We start from the raw sequence: 18,158 nt of genomic DNA on the forward strand, positions 1-18,158 counted from the left end.
TGTAAGGTACTGCACGCAGGAAATAAAAATGTACATTATAAATATCATATGGGAGATATTGAAATTGGAGAAGGAATCTATGAAAAAGACCTAGGAGTTTTTGTTGACTCAGAAATTTCATCTAGGCAATGTGGGGAAGCTATAAAAAAGGCTTTCGGATACTTGTGAAAAGTGTTGAATTTAAATCAAGGGTAATGTTAAAACTGTACAATGCACTGTAAGACCTCATCTTGAATATTGTGTGCAGTTCTGGTCACCTCGCTATAAAAAAGATATTGCTGCTCTAGAAAGAGTGCAAAGAAGAGCGACCAGAATTATTCCGGGCTTAAAAGGCATGTCATATGCAGACAGGCTAAAAGAATTGAATCTGTTCAGTCTTGAACAAAGAAGACTACGTGGCGACCTAATTCAAGCATTCAAAATTCTAAAAGGTATTGACAGTGTGGACCCAAGGGACTTTTTCAGCCTGAAAAAAGAAACAAGGACCAGGGGTCACAAATGGAGTTTAGAAAAAGGGGCATTCAGAACAGAAAATAGGAGACACTTTTTTACACAGAGAATTGTGAGGGTCTGGAATCAACTCCCCAGTAATGTTGTTGAAGCTGACACCCTGGGATCCTTCAAGAAGCTGCTTGATGAGATTTTGGGATCAATAAGCTACTAACAACCAAACGAGCAAGATGGGCCGAATGGCCTCCTCTCGTTTGTAAACTTTCTTATGTTCTTATGTTCTTATGTTCTTATGTTCTTATGTTCTTATGTTCTTAACCCTTTATCAATAGTTCACTGTGGAACACATGAAGGGGAGTTAGTGGAAGTATAAGAACGCTGCTCTTTTACAACACAGCCTGCCAGGAGCATCCGGCACCTTGCGGATCAATTGCAGCCCGAGCCTGAAGATTCACTTCCATTGTTACCTGGGAAAAAGAAATAGAAAACATGAATGTGTGAAAAGTTCACTTTGAAATGTTTTCATTTAAATACAGTTAACAGAATTCTCTGTAGCTGTGGGTTTGTTCACCTTGGGTTGCAGTGCAGTGTGGCTTTGTTCACTCTGGGTTGCAGTGCAGTGTGGCTTTGTTCACTCTGGGTTGCAGTGCAGTGTGGCTTTGTTTACTCTGGGTTGCAGTGCAGTGTGGCTTTGTTCACTCTGGGTTGCAGTGCAGTGTGGCTTTGTTCACTCTGGGTTGCAGTGCAGTGTGGCTTTGTTTACTCTGGGTTGCAGTGCAGTGTGGCTTTGTTTACTCTGGGTTGCAGTGCAGTGTGGCTTTGTTTACTCTGGGTTGCAGTGCAGTGTGGCTTTGTTTACTCTGGGTTGCAGTGCAGTGTGGCTTTGTTTACTCTGGGTTGCAGTGCAGTGTAGCTTTGTTCACTGTGGGTTGCGGTGCAGTGTGGCTTTGTTTACTCTGGGTTGCAGTACAGTGTAGCTTTGTTCACTGTGGGTTGCGGTGCAGTGTGGCTTTGTTTACTCTGGGTTGCAGTGCAGTGTGGCTTTGTTTACTCTGGGTTGCAGTGCAGTGTGGCTTTGTTTACTCTGGGTTGCAGTGCAGTGTAGCTTTGTTCACGGTGGGTTGCGGTGCAGTGTAGCTTTGCTCACTGTGGGTTGCAGTGCAGTGTGTCACACCCTCACCTTGTTCCTCCTTGAGCAGGTCCAACACAAAGCTGCCGATGTTTTCATCGGGCTCCTTTGCCTTCTGCCTGGCCTCTTTTGCTTTGCTTTGCTGAAACACGTTACAAACAGAGAAAAATGAACACCCTGAATGGTGCAATCAGGAATCCAGTTCATCTTACACAGACATGCTAATATAGGGATTGCACTGCCGGTATGGGCATGAGGTCAGCAGGTGAGGCACAGATGTCAGATACTGGTTGTAGGGGTTGCTCAAGTAAGTGCATTAGTTTGCATCTAGAGTCCCCTGGTCTAATGCAGAGATCTTCAAAGCTGAGAGCCAAAAAGGATTGAGGCCGATCTGAATTAATGGCACACTTCTATAAAATAATCCCATCGTTTTCTTTTTACCGCAATATGCAAACAAGAGAACTGGCGTTGATATTAATCTTTACACGCACCTGCCGCACATGGCGAGTGGAGATCAATTTCATGTTTGTCAGTGCCAAGCTGAATCCAATACCCTGTACCTCTCCAATCAGGTGGTGGTTTTGTGGAATTGGTTCTTACTGTCTGGAATTAGGCTGAGAAGCTGTAATCAGGACCAGGGCAGCACTCCTGGCCAGCACAGATAGTCTTGTTTCTTTCTTCTGCTGCATTAGGGCAGAATTTCCGATCTGGGTTCTTGGGATCACAAACTATAAAAGGGTGAAGGAGATGAATAAACTTTAATATTATCTAAAGGTACAGAGGAAATCCGAGACACTCTGGGGGTTCAGACAACAATCGGACAGCATTGATAAAAAACACTGCAATATCTGACAGTATTAAAAGGAAGTCACCAATAAAAGGATGCTTGCGAGCTATCAGTAAAGCAATACAATATATGCAGTCTAAGAAAAAAAAAAAGTTTTCTTCTTACTCTTTGGATTAAAATAAATCTGAGAAAGGCTCTCCTCTGGTGACTCTGGCATGTGCTGGGTCTGCTGGGTGCAGCTGTTTCTCAAAGTAACTAGAGAGGAACTGGTAAAAGAGCACACCTGAGAAGTGCAAAACAGGAGCAATGATGAGAGACAGGTGTCCAGGTTAGCGATTTAGAAATACAGAAACCATGTGAAGCTCAAGTAAGATGCTCTTTCTGTTTAAGTAACATTGCTGAAGAACCCAGAAGTTGTATAATGGAAACAATTGACTCCTGTTGCAATACAGGAGTAAAATGACAGGACCCTGCTGGAATGGAGGTAGTCTCCAGATGCAGGATTCCAGGACCCTGCTGGAATGGAGATAGTCTCCAGATGCAGGATTCCAGGACCCTGCTGGAATGGAGGTACTCTCCAGATGCAGGATTCCAGGACCCTGCTGGAATGGAGGTACTCTCCAGATGCAGGATTCCAAGACCCTGCTGGAATGGAGGTACTCTCCAGATGCAGGATTCCAGGACCCTGCTGGAATGGAGGTATTCTCCAGATGCAGGATTCCAGGACCCTGCTGGAATGGAGGTACTCTCCAGATGCAGGATTCCAGGACCCTGCTGGAATGGAGATAGTCTCCAGATGCAGGATTCCAGATGCTGGAATGGAGATAGTCTCCAGATGCAGAATTCCAGCACCCTGCTGGAATGGAGGTACTCTCCAGATCCAGGATTCCATCTCTGCTGAACTTTCCAAACATTCCACATCATGATTACTGATGAACACCATTTGCTTAGTAAACATACAACCTTTTAGTTAAAATCCACACTTAAAACAATTCTGGAACTCACCACATAAACTCCACAGGCTACACACATAAATGCTCAAAACTAAACTTCGCTTTCGTTGGTTTGTGGACATCTTCGGCTTTCTCCTTCCTGCAAGACAAATTGAACAAACACACTTTCGACAATGTACCGTTAACCTTTATAAACCCATCTCCATATTCTACTGTGTGCCCAATTCTATTCCTATGCTGCAACCATTTCAAGTCTTTCTTCCAATCTCTGAACATGTTAAATTGACTGTGTAATACCGTACCTGTATCAAGCACCGGCCAGGTCTGCAGAAAACAGATGTGCCCGTTTCCAATCAACTGTGCGGCAGACAGCACTGTACAACACATACTGTAAATTACTTTTTATTTCTCAATAGGAACAATCAGAGCCTGTGGTGACTGTGAAAGTGCCACAGACTGAAGAAGCGCATTCATTACTGCTTACATATGGCTTGCTGTACACCTTTTTAAAACTACCGGTACATTGTCAGTCACTGCATGGAAGATAAGATGCATAATACAAAAGCGATAAATAATAATAATAATAATAATAATAATAATAATAATAATACATGAAAATATATTTGAACTCCATACTGCAGTATGATAATGTATCTGTTCTAATTATCCAGTATTTGGCATTTTAAGTGCATATTTATACTGTAACAAAAGGCCATTTATTGACTTGTAAAATACATCTATTTGAGAACATGAATAGTAACCAGAATATCATGGGTTAGTAATGAAAGCCATGAACTAATCATTAAATTACTGTTTTTAAATTTACAATCAAAATGAGATACATGTAAAACACATCTAACATAGCCATGTACAGTGCATGCGATTTACATCATAAAATTGCATTGTGACATCATAAGTTACATTGTGACATTCAAACTGCACCATCCATTTTGCACTTTCAGTAACTACTGTATACACATATGCATTACATCTACAGCCCACGCAATGCAGTGTTACTTTATTAAGGCATGAGAACCCAGGGATTGGAATTAATGTTTTTAATCAAGGGATGTCTGGTCTGGTCTGGCCTGAACATCAGAAGCAGCACACGGTCTTAACAAGAGTTCCCAAACCGAACAAGTACGTGACAATCCAAACCACTGGGAAGACAAGACAGAACTCCTTAGATAGCCGGGGTCTTCACAGCTCTGGAATTAACTTGCAATACAAAAGGTTTATAGTTGTGTTTTTTTTTTTTTTTTTTACATTTTTAATATGAGTAGAATTGCTAAGGGGGATTTCAAAAGAGCCATTTTTTAATTATTCTTTGTTTTCTGCTGCAATAATTCCCGGGGAACCTAGCAAGTAAAACAAAACCAAACAATAAAATAAAATAAAATAAAATCCCACCACCCTCAACACCCTCAGAGTACTAATATCCTGCAAACTGCTGGAATATTATTACCAAAGGGACTGTGACTTTACAAGAGATGAAGAACGAATACAAAGCAGTATGCTTTGGGCTACGGTGGTTTCATGACTGCAATACATTTTATAACCACACACACACACACACACAAATCCATCCTAACAGTAGAATCAAGAGCCTCACAGCAATACAACAGCTTCTGTATTAAATGTTCTGAATAACAATTCAACTAGTCCAATGACAACATGTTTTGGGACTTGCCACAGAAGTATCACATGCTACACACAACTTATGACATCTCTCCACTGTCTTAAACCCGAGGCGCACATTGGAAATAGAAAACTCATCAAATGAAACCACATTTCCCTAATCAATAGTCATACTGTAAATACAGTTTTAAGGATGATGTGAATGAGTCCAGGTTTTCTACACTCCTACCAGTACAGTGTGTTCAACTGGGATGTCATATCATGCCTTCTGTACAATAATTGAACGTTAGGGTTATTCTACTGCATTTCAACGCATCTGTTCTCCCAGTCATTATGTAATGGTTTTGTGTATTCCATATTAAAAAAAAAAAACTTCACTTAGCAGAGGAAGATCAACCTTTATTTATTGAAACTGCTTACATACAAAATATATTGCACTATAACCAAACGATGTCAACATAAAAGCAATCTGGTTCAGCTACTATGTACAGAGAAAAAAATTACCCCAAGTGCAGCTACAAACAAGGCCATCTACCTTGGTTAATTATCTACAGTATTAAAAAAAAAAAAAAAAAAAAATGAAACAGCCTACAATAATGGTTGCAAAAAACATATTATTCTTATTATTATTATTATTTCATTTCCACTATATTCCCAAAATAAATAACTAAAAATCATGGTTGTTTGGCAACGCTTTGAAGACATTTGATGTATTTTTAAAAAGTGCAGTCTGCTGCAATATTTTGTTTATGGTTATTTAATGCATCTGATCCAATAATAATAATAATAATAATAATAATAATAATAATAATAATACCAGAAATAAACAATCAGAGTTATTTTTTTACACGAAACTGGTGACACATATGGGATTCAGCAGCCCAGACACTAAATTTGCCCAAAATATATTCTTTACAACATAGCACCGCTTAATTACCGAGTAAAAGTACGCAACTGTAATACAGCAAACCCAAATGTATTGTTTTCCTGTGCACCTGGATGCATCAGGTAAACACAAATAAATACCAAGGTTTGAAACACACAAGTGCATTGCATTGAATCTAGAGATACTAAAGAATGTTAAATATCTTACACTACTTCTAGTGGATACACAGAATTTGAAAATAATTCTAAAACATTACTTCCCCAGATCTGGACCTGTGCAGTAAAAGTGCGAGAGGTTCACGAGATGAAGTTCATTTAAAGTACTTAATCAGAAATAATATATTGTTACACATAACATTTTCACATGCCTTAAACTTGTGAATACCAGAATGTTTTTATTATCCAAAAATAGCAGCACAGCACCAAGAGGCAGTAGCAGTTGCAATGTTTCATCTTCTTTGTGCTTCAGTGTTACTGACAAAGTGGTGATGTGGGGTAACGGTGGGAGCACAGATAGAACATGCGCAATATCGAAACCACACTGAGAACACAATACCAGCCTTCAAGATAGATTACTCTCTCCTAGGCTGCTGCAGATAGATTACTCTCCCCTAGGCTGCTGCAGATAGATTACTCTCCCCTAGGCTGCTGCAGATAGATTACTCCCTCATAGGCTGCTGCAGATAGATTACTCCCTCATAGGCTGCTGCAGATAGATTACTCCCTCATAGGCTGCTGCAGATGTTACACATTTATTCATTTAAAAAAAGTAAAATGTTTTTTTTTTTTTTATTTTGTATGTAAAATGTATTTAAAAATAAAAACATACAACCGCACATCACTAAATAAAAAGATTAGATTTATTGGTTTCCCAATGCCGAAAAATTCTACTCAAGGAAAACTTTGTTTTATTATTACTTGTTTTGTACCCCTATGATGATGGTGGCAACATTAAAAAAAAAAAAAAAAATCAGCAGTCTTGTGCATGTGAAATCCAAGTAAGAAATTTGTAAAACAAGAGGAAAATCATGCCAAGTGGCATTGCAGTATTTATGAGCTGGGCAAGTGCTATCAACCAAATCCAACCACAGAATTGGGATTTTAAGTGAAGTGTCGTAGTGCAACCCAAACCCAGACTACATTTAGAAATCGCAGTTATTCTATACAGTATATAAAACATCACTTTTAATGTCACAGTGCATCTTATAATGACCTTAAGGCTTCAGGCTACCTACCTCACAGCATTACTGCTGCTCAACAAAAGCAGCTGCACATTGTCAGTCCCACTCAACTAGGAAGAAGTGCTCCCATTAATAATTTGAACCAAGCTGAATATATCCGTCCTCCTGCTCTGGAGACGCCGGCACCACTGAACAATTTCTTGTTGAGAATCACTAATGGTGTGCAATACAACCGGGCAATCCTGAACTTTTACTCATCCTTACACTGCCAGGGGTAATGGGAATTGGGCCTCATTCACAAAAGCAGTGTAGGACAACGCCTTTAAATGAGGAATGATGAGCTACATAGCATTTCCCCCGCTGCTTTTATTTTGATACACAAATTATCATAACAAGATAATACAGTTAAGAAGAAGTTCCTAAGAAACGTCCAACACCCTTGGAAACAAACTGGGACAAAACTTCAGACATAAACGGGAATCATTTATGCTTAGCAGCTGACTTTCACACATTCATCTGAGTGCATCACTTCCGAACCATAACACTGGGAGGCAGATCTGCTTTAGCATTACTCAACTCTCCTTTCTAACTCCCAAAGAGGACAGTACCCCAGCTTGAAAAAAAACAAAATAAAATAAAGCAAAACAATTAAAAAAAAAAAAAAAACTTCCCTCTTTTTAGAACACTATTCTATAAGACTTCAGTGCAAAAACAAGATGATTCTGCTGCCTTGATGGATGCTTTATTATTTTGTTTAAAAAAAAATATATATACGAAAAGCATGCACTCTTCAAGAAAGATTGTTTTATGGTTGAACAAGTTCTCTACATACAAGTATATTACATTAGTGTTTTCTAATTCTTCTTCCCTGATTTATACATCCACCAATAACAAAGTTACCATCCAAGCTATATTTAAAAGGCACAGATCATTCAGGATTTTGTCTTTTTTGATAAATGATGCGACAGCTGTTACATCACATTGTAACACGGTCCACCACAACAGACTATGTGGACCACAGGTGACACAGGACATGAAACACATGTGACATGGTGGTGGAATGATGAACAGTATCATGGTATAAGAACAGTGTCATTAAGCGCCTCTCAATTAATTACATGTGGAAAGGGTGTAAAATTGCTTTGTGAAGTTACACAATGCACAGACAACAGCAATGACCGGATTTAAAGAGTGTATGCTTTTTGTACTTTACCTTTAGGTAATAAAAGCTGACATGCTGTATTTTATTGATACAACTGCAGCATCACCCCTATAATCCCAGAGAAAGAAAATCTAAAAACACAAAAACAAACTCACCCTCTGTACCTGCTGCAAAAAGTCATTAAATGTTTAAACACAATTAAACAGTGTGCTTATTTCAGGTCTTGTGACAGCCCTACCGATCTGAATCTCTTTGGCCTAACACCTTTCTCTAATGAAGAAGCTTCTGGATTAAATTAAACATTACAGAACATGCGACACAGATCAGAGCCTCTACGACACTCCATTCAGCAGCACCCGGGGGCTCTCTGTGTCGGGTTTGTCCTTCTTCAGAGCGCACTCCCTGCCTGCCTCTGTGTCGGGCTTGTCCTTCTTCAGAACGCGCTCCCTGCCTGCCTCTGTATCGGGCTTGTCCTTCTTCAGAGCGCGCTCCCTGCCTGGCCGCGGCCGGTTGCTGCCATTGCTGTCGCCCTCAGTGAAGGGACCGTGGAATGCTTTAGTGTGCACACTCCTTTCATTGTTGCTGTCAATTCTGATCTGCAACAGGAGGATCCTCGAATTAATAAAGATGGATTTCACATACAGCAATACGTTACAAACAACCCATATTTGTTTGTTAGGCTTGTCCCATCTGAAAAAAGAAACTGTGTGATGAACGGTGCTTTAACAGTAATACAAAGAAAACTTTATTAGCTAGTACCCACTAGTTGCATTGGTCACTCACAGGCTTATGCAAGAGTTGAACACCGAAGGCAAACGTAAACCTACTATGGATGTCAGCAGATACTTTCTCCTTGGATTGCTCCATAGCTTTGCTTTGGATTGGATTGGTCACACAGCAGGCACTGCAGTATGGCACATATTGCTACAATCCCTGAATACAGTACCAGACAGAAGGTAATATCGACAATTAAATGTTGCTGCTTTATGGGCGATGTTTATATTGACACATATACAGTCAGTTTTGCTTTACTGCAAAGAGCAGCAAGCCATTAGTTTTGAGGTGTCAGAAGTCACCAGTTAGTAGTTCACACCAATATGAATATTTCTGTAACAAAAGCAACCTGAACTGTACCACCTTGAAACAACTCACTTAAAAATGCTGCTCTGAAGCTACGCTTGCTTCTCTTGTCTGCTTGATCACCGACACTGACAGATAGATTACCTTACCAAAATCTCCGTCTGTCTGCTAAATGCACATTACCTGCAGAGAGTCTTCTGGAGGCCTAGATTTGGGGTCTTTAGGGTTGCGCTGCCGCGTTTCGTTCCACTGCATTTCTTCATTTCCTGAAAAAAAAATAAATAAATGCAAGAACATTGAATATTCAGCTCTTTCATACATCAGCTGCTAAGTCACAAGATTAACCCTTTCCCGTTTCGTTATTATTTGATGCCATTACAACAGCAGCTTCCTATTCCATCTGAAAAGCTGTGCAAGGTGACACTGGAATCACACTGCAGACAGTCAGTTCCATGTCAGTACCAGATAAAACCCTCTTACGCCACCCGAGCTTCACTGACCTTTGTACCCTCCCCGGCCTCGGCCCCCTCGGCCTCTGCCCCCTCCTCCCCGCTTGCGGCCGTCGCCACGGTGAGGGACGCTGTCTCTCTCCTCGTCCGCTGGTGCCAGTGACCAGTCGCTAAGTTCGTCCCGGTGATCAGACTCAGTCTCAGATGCATTGGAGGCTTCAGAGTTGGTGCCTAAAAAGAATGTGTTTTTACATAGCTTGTGGGTTATTTTAATTCTGCTTGGATTACTAAATTACTTTACAGTTTGTGTAACAGAGTTCAGGTATCAACATAAGCAACCCCCAAGGCAAAAATGGAACATCTGCAGGCTCTTAATTAAATTCTAAAAATCATCCTATATTCAATCAATCAATATTTATTTTATAAAAAGCCTTTCACAGTGGACCACCATCACAAAGCGATTCACAAGATAGTGAGGAACAATGCATAATACATTCAATACAGGACACAGTACATTAAATCCAAACAGTAAAAAACAATGCAAACACATTACATACAAGCATAATACATTAAATACAAGGCTAGGCTGTGAATTCAGAACATTGTGGATGCGTGTGTCAAACCTGAAATAGCAACTTAGACAATAGTTAATACCAGATATCAGGCTTAAAGAGCATTATCAATAGTTGTTCAGTTTTATAATGATGCTGTTCCAGTATCCAGGTTGCAGCTGTTGGCTGCAAATGCCCTCCTGGTTATAAAAGTTTGGGCAACATTAGACAACTGTGAGAAAAAAATTAATAAAAATAAAAACATTGGCGATAATATCCAATGGACTACAATCCAACACAAAACCCAAATGGACCATCCGATTAATGTGCGATATGGTGCTGGACAGTGACTGGGATACCTGACGCATAGCTCGGCCCACGTCTACCACGGCCCCTCCCACTGAAGGGCTTTCCTCCGCGGGCTGGACCCACACTCTCGTCAGCGCTGAAAGTCTTGTCTTTATCGGAGCGGCTTGCTGGGGGCCTGGAACCCCCTGCCCCGATCTGCCTCAGCTGCTCATCAATCTGTAACCTCTCCAGACGGAGCTGGTCTACCTCCTAAAACACAGAGAACCACAGATCAGCTTCCTCAGCACAGTACCAGCAATTCCACTGATTACTTTCTCAGATTGTGCAGGAAACCCAAGATGTTGTGTGTTTTTTTTTTTAATATATGAGAAAAATAATCATCAAAAGGTAAGAATTTTAGATCTGCGCTTCGTCTGAACAAAGCCTCAAGCATTAATGTCAAGAGTCCTTCATGTGTACTCGCTCAAAGCTCGATACACCAATGCCACATTAAAACAGCACATCTTTCAACTGTATTTACAATTCCTTAAGAAAGCCGCCTTGGGTTAATGCCACAAGGTGTATGTCTCCTACTTGACAATAATGAATACTCCCCTCCCATATAAGAAACTAGGCGTACATTTTAATAAATGTGACCAAAAAAACCCAAACCTTCAAGTAATTGAGGTGATAGTCCAGAAGAACTTGTGCATTGGAGATGCTGTCCTTTGTTCCAACAAACACAAACGATACCATGCCCTGCAGTAACTGAAAGCAAAAAAAACACAGCAAGAGAGAATAAACCAAGTCACAAGAACAGACGGGTTTGAAACACAAAAACCCTTTTTTTCCACAAACTCTTACTTCTTGTTTCTAAATTACTGTTGTTTTGAAACCATATACCATCTCATTTCCTAAATAGTTCATTGATTTAAAAAAATTCAGAAAATGTAGCCAACGGTAGTAACATCACATCTATATGAGACAACTGATCATTCTTTGTTGCTCATAAAATGTGTTGGATTGAGTATATTCAGGAGAGCAATACAATGCAGACAAGTGTGGCGATGATTCAATTACCATGAAGTTCCTGGTTTGAATGGTGGGATGAAGTATGCTTATAGAACTATCCAAGCACAACTAATGAAATAGTTTCAGTGTCTCACAATAGAAAGGCAGTACAAACAGACAAAGTATGATTATATTAGGTTTGTTTAGTAGCCTGCTGTTTTGAGTGGAGATATCTTTCCTATAAAAGTGGGTTGGACTTGTGACATCTGCAGTTAGGAGTTAAACTTCACCAGATTCCACAGCAACAAAGAAAACAAATAAAAGAGCTCCCTTACTTCATCTTGTAGATTTTTTTTGTCATTCTCAGTTTCAACTCTAACACGAACTACTCCGGATTTATCCACGACCTCCTGAATGAGTTTTCCATTTTTCCCAATAACTTTTCCTGTAAAGGAGGGGGACAGGGGAGGGAAGAAATGGGAAGGAAGAAATGTATTCAGCAAGCTATATTCCTGGCAAGTACTACTTTTGGTAGAATTTGTTCCTGCAGGAATGTTGCCTAAATAAAAACCACAAAGGAACATACAACTCTTCTTTGCTAAACACCCAGCCCCTCCATCTTACCTACTAAATATTTTGGTACTTTTATCGCATCTTCAGAAAATTCCAAATAACTTCTGGCTTTTCTTACTGCTTCTTGGTCCTAGAAAAAAACATTTATTACAAGCAGTCATGAAAGCACTGAACACTGAAAAAAGCATAACCACCACGCAAATTGCTTCACCTATAAAAAATGCTTGAGAGTTGAGAACACAAGGCTGTTCAAATGGCCTTGTGTCATTTACATGCAAAAGCAACTTTCCTGACAGCTCGTTGTGTAGGTGCATTTTCCAGAAACGTTCCCAATATGAAGAGGTAATGCAACATCACCACATCAGTTTTGATCTCATCAAATTTGTGAGAATCGTTTGAAACCGTCACAGTCAACGGACGACAGATACAAGTTGGCTACAGTTAGCCCCCAAGTATACTATATGACTACATGGCAGTGTTAAAAATGAGAATTGTACCTCTCCGTAGATATGGAAAGTGCAGGTCTCCTCGTCCAGATCGATGGTGGTCACCCCAGGCACTTTCCTGGCCTGCTGGATGTTGACCCCGTGAGTACCGATGGCCAGACCCATGAGATCGTCTCGCACAACAAACTGCTCGTGGAAACGGGAGGCCAGCTGCCGGGAGCTCTGGGTAACACAAGCCAGGAGAGCAAAACACTGGGATGAGCACCTGCCTGTCGTGAAGGTCAGTTTTATCATCCAGACTAGTGGTTTGAGCTTGCATATCTGAGCACAGAACATGCACTTACTGCGTTTCAGTGACGTGATCAAGAATGGCAAGGTGAAGATCCACCAAATGACCTTGATTCTAGAATATCTTTGGCTGCAAGTTTGCAAGCCATGAATACGGGAGATGGGGGGGGGGGCATGCAACATTCAGACACTGATAAGCGTTTTACATCTCTCATTTCTTGTTAAAGTAAACTCCTTTGACAAGAAAGCCTTGTAATTCTCTCACCTCTAGCTGTCTGCTGGCTTCTTCATTCCTCATCATTAGGGACAACTTTGTGCGCAGGCTTCGGAAATGCATGTCACTTAACATAGTCGCTCGCTTTGTTGTCACTTCACTGATGGACTGTAGAACAGAGAATAAATTGCATTCAGACACAGGATGGAAATGAAAGAACACCGATTGAAAATGTAGCAAAGAAAGCTCACCAAAATAACCAGCTGATTTGTATCTGAATCGTATGTTACACTGAATGCTCCAACTGCCTTTTTGAAATCTTTATGTGCAGATTCCTTTGCACACCTATGAAAAAAACAGAAGTGATCACCTGAGCAGTACAACAGGAAAATCCAACATCATACTATAGACGTTGTGATACACCGTTATGACAACAAAAACATTTCTATGCTGCCCCAGTTACTGCAGTTCAACTAAACAATGCATTTCATGGCAAGGTTGATGTAATACAAGAATAGGGTGTCATCCTCACATTACTTTTCACTTTAGTTTTACTAGGAAAAAACAATTGGTTTTACCATCCAGTTACACAGACTCATATTTTGAAATCAACTCACATTTGGCGCAAGTCATCGGGCACGTCCATTGTGATCTTGAGGAAGGTGTCTTTCGTTGCTGGCTTGTTTGGGTTGATGGGTCGCAACCTCTCTATTGTGACAATTTCATTGTAGGTAGCGTCACAAGCAGCATATTCTATAACATAAAACTAAAATGATAATAAAAGATAGTAAGAAAAGTATTTTCATCAGTCACAAGGATTAATATAAAAAGCCCTGACAAGGCAATGCATTTACCACGAATGACTAGATTATTTCTTAAAATGTATTTTAAATTTATATATTTAATATATATATATATATATATATATATACGACATAAATATATATCTAATATATTTAATATATTATTACAATATAACTACATGTGATTGATTAAATACAAACACACCTAGCCACCGCGCCGCGGCTAGTGAGACCTGAATTCAACTTTACTCTTTCTAACCAAGGTACAAACAATGAGGCTTTTTCAAGTTTCTGCAGGATTTATGAGAATCAACTGGGAGAAAAAAAAAAGACAGATGACAAGAAAATAAAACACATGATACACTTGTATTGGTAGCTTACCTCTCCCTTCACCATTCTGACTTTCGCAAGCCACCAACCACAGGGCTCTTTGTCATTTGCTCTGGAATAAACCTAGAACAATTGTACAGCAATGATTACAACAACTGGGAGTTTTCACTGAAAGCATACAAAGATACAATTACTGTGACAGCTAGACTGTGTCTTGCACTGGCAGATGTCAAAACTGACAGACAGCAAGACACTTTCTGAATCAATACAGAATTACAGCTGAGTTTGCTTACAAAGCAGACTTTAACCACCCTAATATGTTTTTGGTCTAATTTATTGGACAGACAATAAATAAGCAAGCCACCACTGGATTTTATTAGAGCATTTTGGAGCAATGGGTAGGTGCTTACCGGAATCCAGGGAGAGTCATTGCTGCTGAAAAATGCTTTAATAAAACCCAGTACTGGCTTATCCCGGTCAGCAGGTTTAATCAACCCATAAACCCCTTTACAGCTATATGATAAAAGTATATGTTTTTAATTCCATCTGTAATGTAAAGTGAAAATACTTGACTACTACTTACAGCACATACCTCTACTTCATCGCTTTCGCTTATGTCTTTCTGAAATCCCGAAGGTGGAGGGAATCGTACATCGCTGAAGGGAATCTGTCTCTCTGGCTGCCAACTGAACAGAACAGAATCAGGCTGCTACTAACACAGAGAGGTGATTCAAGCAGAAGAGGTGCAGGAATCAAGCAGCTGGAGAAGGGCAAGGCTACAGAACTGGAAGGACGACAGCAACCTTGACTACATTTAGAAATTATTCCTTTTAAACTCAATGCAGAGAGAGGAAAGGTTTTGGATGCAAACAAGATTTGAGAGTAAAAACTGACAGCATTAACATTTTACAATCTGCTACGTAAAAGAGAACATGTATGGCCCCACACACAAACCCACACACCAACACACTACACCATGTACAGTAAAACCTGGGAGTTACTGACACCTTGGGAATGGACGTTCATTGTAAGTCTGAAATGTCTAACTCTGAAAACTGAATTTTCAATGGTTTTATTAAATGTGGATATCCTCAATCTGATGAATAACACAAGGATACAGTACAGTAATACAATACTCATATTGTTATGGTTCTAAAGTCTTTAAAACAGTACTATAAATAGAAAAAAGGTTACATTTAAGTTACCATTGAAATTGTAACTACAGCAAAAACACAGATTTAAACGTCCTTGAAAACCTGGATTAATGTAGCTCTTGTTTTTAAACAAAATGCATTCGAGAAGCTTGGCTCCTTTGGCTTGAAAAAAATACAGAAACCTGTTTAAAACTAAAATGTTTCTAGTAAAATTGCCAGTGCTTGCTTTGAAATCTGCCTCACCTTTCTGGATACATTTGTTGGTACAGTAATTTTGCATTCTGTGACCTGAACGCCGCTTAAAGGAGTGCCTATTTGGTTGCATTGCACACATGATTGAGTGCATACGTGTGGTTGAAAGTGGAATGCTTGGTAGACCAATCAGTTCATAACTCTGTGGTTCTACTGTAGTAGGCCACAGTATTCATGAAATGTATTTATTTATTTCTCTCTCTTTTTTTATATAGTCATTTTACAGCATTTGTAACCAAATAAACCAGATCTATAGGAGGCTGTAAAAACTATAACTACGACCTGCATTAAAAAAAGTGCAAAATGAATGAGAAACTTGACCAGTGTTGCCAATAAGAAATCATGAAATAAGCTGTTTTCACACACACAAAGCCAAATTAAAATATACACATGTAAGACTATCTTTAACAATGAGCTTCAGCTAAATAAAGTTCAGCTACAGCACCATGTTCTCTGATAGTAACTGTATCGCCTGTGGGTTACTAAAACACTCAACAGATTTCCTTTCAATCACAAGTACATGCTTCTCTCTGACATACCACACCACTGGTATACTATTACAAACAGATTTAGAAAAGTTTAAAGTACAGTAAGAAGATACTGGACAAGGCTGGATTCCACAGAGTACCTGCAAATACTCTATCATAGCCTGGAACTTTAAAAGAAAATATATACACTACTTACTTATTCTCAAACGTTACCGTCACAGAATCGTCATGTACATCCGTCACAAATGCCTGAAAAACAATTTTTTAATGAACATTTGTGCAAGTCAAGCCTTTTCAAACAGCAAACTTAATTTAACGCAGCAGTGTGTTGCTGGTTTTAGAAATACTGACAGAGGGATGCACTCTAATAACCCAGCAGCCAACACATACAGTAAAGACCTGGTGGTAAGAACCATACTGCTCATGACTTGTGAAACCTCAGCTGTATTAGAAATGATGGAAGTAAAACACTTCGAAGTGCAATCCATAACTGCAATGGCTGTGTTAACGACGGTATCATTGTTCTGAAGAGCTGTGAAATAAAGTGACAGAAGGGAACAAGCTGGCATACACATCTTACACTTCCAAATAACCAACTTTGAAAAGATATTGAGCTGATTTAATAGCAGAAATAAGTGGATTGTGTTTTCAAGACATCCAGACCCCTAGTTACAACAATGTACAGACAGGGACTTTTAAATGAGACATGTCATCATATTTGGTTATACTATACAGGTATAAACCCTGTCCTGTACAAACCCTGCAGAAAGAAGTATCGCTGAACCTGCTCTGGAACCGTTTCACAATCATAAATAATACACATTGATGGGTCACAATATTTCCTGTTGATAATTAGCCTACAGTAATGTGATTCAATATTAAAAGCACAACCAGGAACACACGAATACGAATTGTTATCTTCCTGCAGCAGAAGTAATGAACCAGTGGTGCTATTATTAATACTACTACGACTAATAATAATAATTAGGTAACTGGACTATCCTGACTTCTCGGACGTTAAAATAATAAAGGCGTGTACAGTTGAGTTTAAAGCAAACAATACAGAGCAGGTTGCGCCGTTATGTTTCTTTGATTTATTATTTAAACGAGGATCTTCTCTTTTGTTTTTGGGATTCTATATTATCATTTTAATTCGGTGAATAATACATCACAGAGCAGTACATACTAGGCCCAGATTAATTTCCATAACAACGGCGCTTGCTTGTTTGTAATCACACAGAACAAGGCCTGCTTACTGTCTCTACCACGGCTGGGTTGGAGTTTAAATTATTTGATGTATGCCTAAACAGCCACGAGTTTCGTGGCCACTTATCTAACAAATGACAACAACACCGTCTATAATCTGAACACACGCAAGGCCTACTTAGCCAGATACCTTGTAAAAAGCTCCACTGGTCCCCCGGACTTCCACAGCTAACTCATCCATGACTGTTGCCATAAAAACATAAAAAAAGAGTCGAGTACGTTGCTGATATCCCTGGAAACACCCACCCCTTTTTCCTCGGCACTGCCTCCTATTACAGAGGCAACCCCGATCAGCCTTTTCCCTAAGCTTTCTGAAGAAGAGAAAGTGAAAGCCACATATCCCGTCTCCGCACAGCGCTCACCAGCTGCTCGGGAGGGGCTGCTGTAGAGCCTCCCTCCTCGCCCCTGTCACACTGCGAGGTAGCAGGCGACACTACAGCCTTGTGCCGGCCATCCTGGCTCTCTGTGCTATTGTTGATAACCTACACAGACTATTATGTCTGAGCCACAATGAAAACAGTTTCGACCCCTCTACTCTCAACCCTTAACCTACCGCAAAGACTGACAATGCCGATAACCAACCGTATAACGGAATGCGAGAGGCTACCTCAGGAATTAGCCAGTTAGAAGATTAGGTGGGCGGGTCTTGATCGTGAGAGATAGCAGAACGGGAGATGGTTGCTATGGCAATCGATTCGGCGTTTTGGGTTGGGTGTGGTCCTGCTAAGACACCCAGCACCGACCTGAACGCATTGCAGCACAAGACACAGTCCCAAAGTC

General features: G+C 40.0%; 1 protein-coding gene across 3 annotated transcripts; it reads right to left on the minus strand.

Moving 5' to 3' along the window:
• Positions 1–3,956: 3,956 nt before the first annotated feature.
• Positions 3,957–17,762, minus strand: LOC121318971 (synaptic functional regulator FMR1-like). Of its 3 annotated transcripts, none has more exons than XM_041256210.1 (15): positions 17,509–17,761; positions 16,309–16,361; positions 14,811–14,904; positions 14,270–14,341; positions 13,703–13,851; positions 13,337–13,430; positions 13,137–13,253; positions 12,635–12,805; positions 12,189–12,267; positions 11,900–12,009; positions 11,226–11,321; positions 10,625–10,823; positions 9,766–9,945; positions 9,449–9,531; positions 3,957–8,781 (listed from the first exon to the last, which is right to left on the minus strand). In XM_041256210.1, exons 1-15 carry the CDS (start codon positions 17,569–17,571, stop codon positions 8,518–8,520), a joined length of 1,824 nt encoding a protein of 607 aa, XP_041112144.1. In that variant the 5' UTR covers positions 17,572–17,761; the 3' UTR covers positions 3,957–8,517. The 3 variants fall into 3 exon arrangements, with proteins under 3 accessions (XP_041112144.1, XP_041112143.1, XP_041112145.1); XM_041256209.1 differs by having other exon boundaries at positions 14,802–14,904; XM_041256211.1 differs by having other exon boundaries at positions 8,691–8,776; positions 14,802–14,904; positions 17,509–17,762.
• Positions 17,763–18,158: the final 396 nt, after the last annotated feature.

This window comes from Polyodon spathula, chromosome 7, assembly GCF_017654505.1.
Source record: "Polyodon spathula isolate WHYD16114869_AA chromosome 7, ASM1765450v1, whole genome shotgun sequence".
In the NCBI taxonomy this organism is placed as follows: Eukaryota; Metazoa; Chordata; class Actinopteri; order Acipenseriformes; family Polyodontidae; genus Polyodon; species Polyodon spathula.

Coding starts and splice junctions, on each gene's coding strand:
- LOC121318971 (XM_041256209.1), bottom strand. CDS start 17,571: ATGGCAACAGTCATGGATGAGTTAGCTGTGGAAGTCCGGGGGACCAGT. Junction 16,362..17,508: donor CCAGTGGAGCTTTTTACAAG/GTATCTGGCTAA, acceptor ATTGTTTTTCAG/GCATTTGTGACGGATGTACA. Junction 13,852..14,269: donor TCAGAATGGTGAAGGGAGAG/GTAAGCTACCAA, acceptor TTATCATTTTAG/TTTTATGTTATAGAATATGC.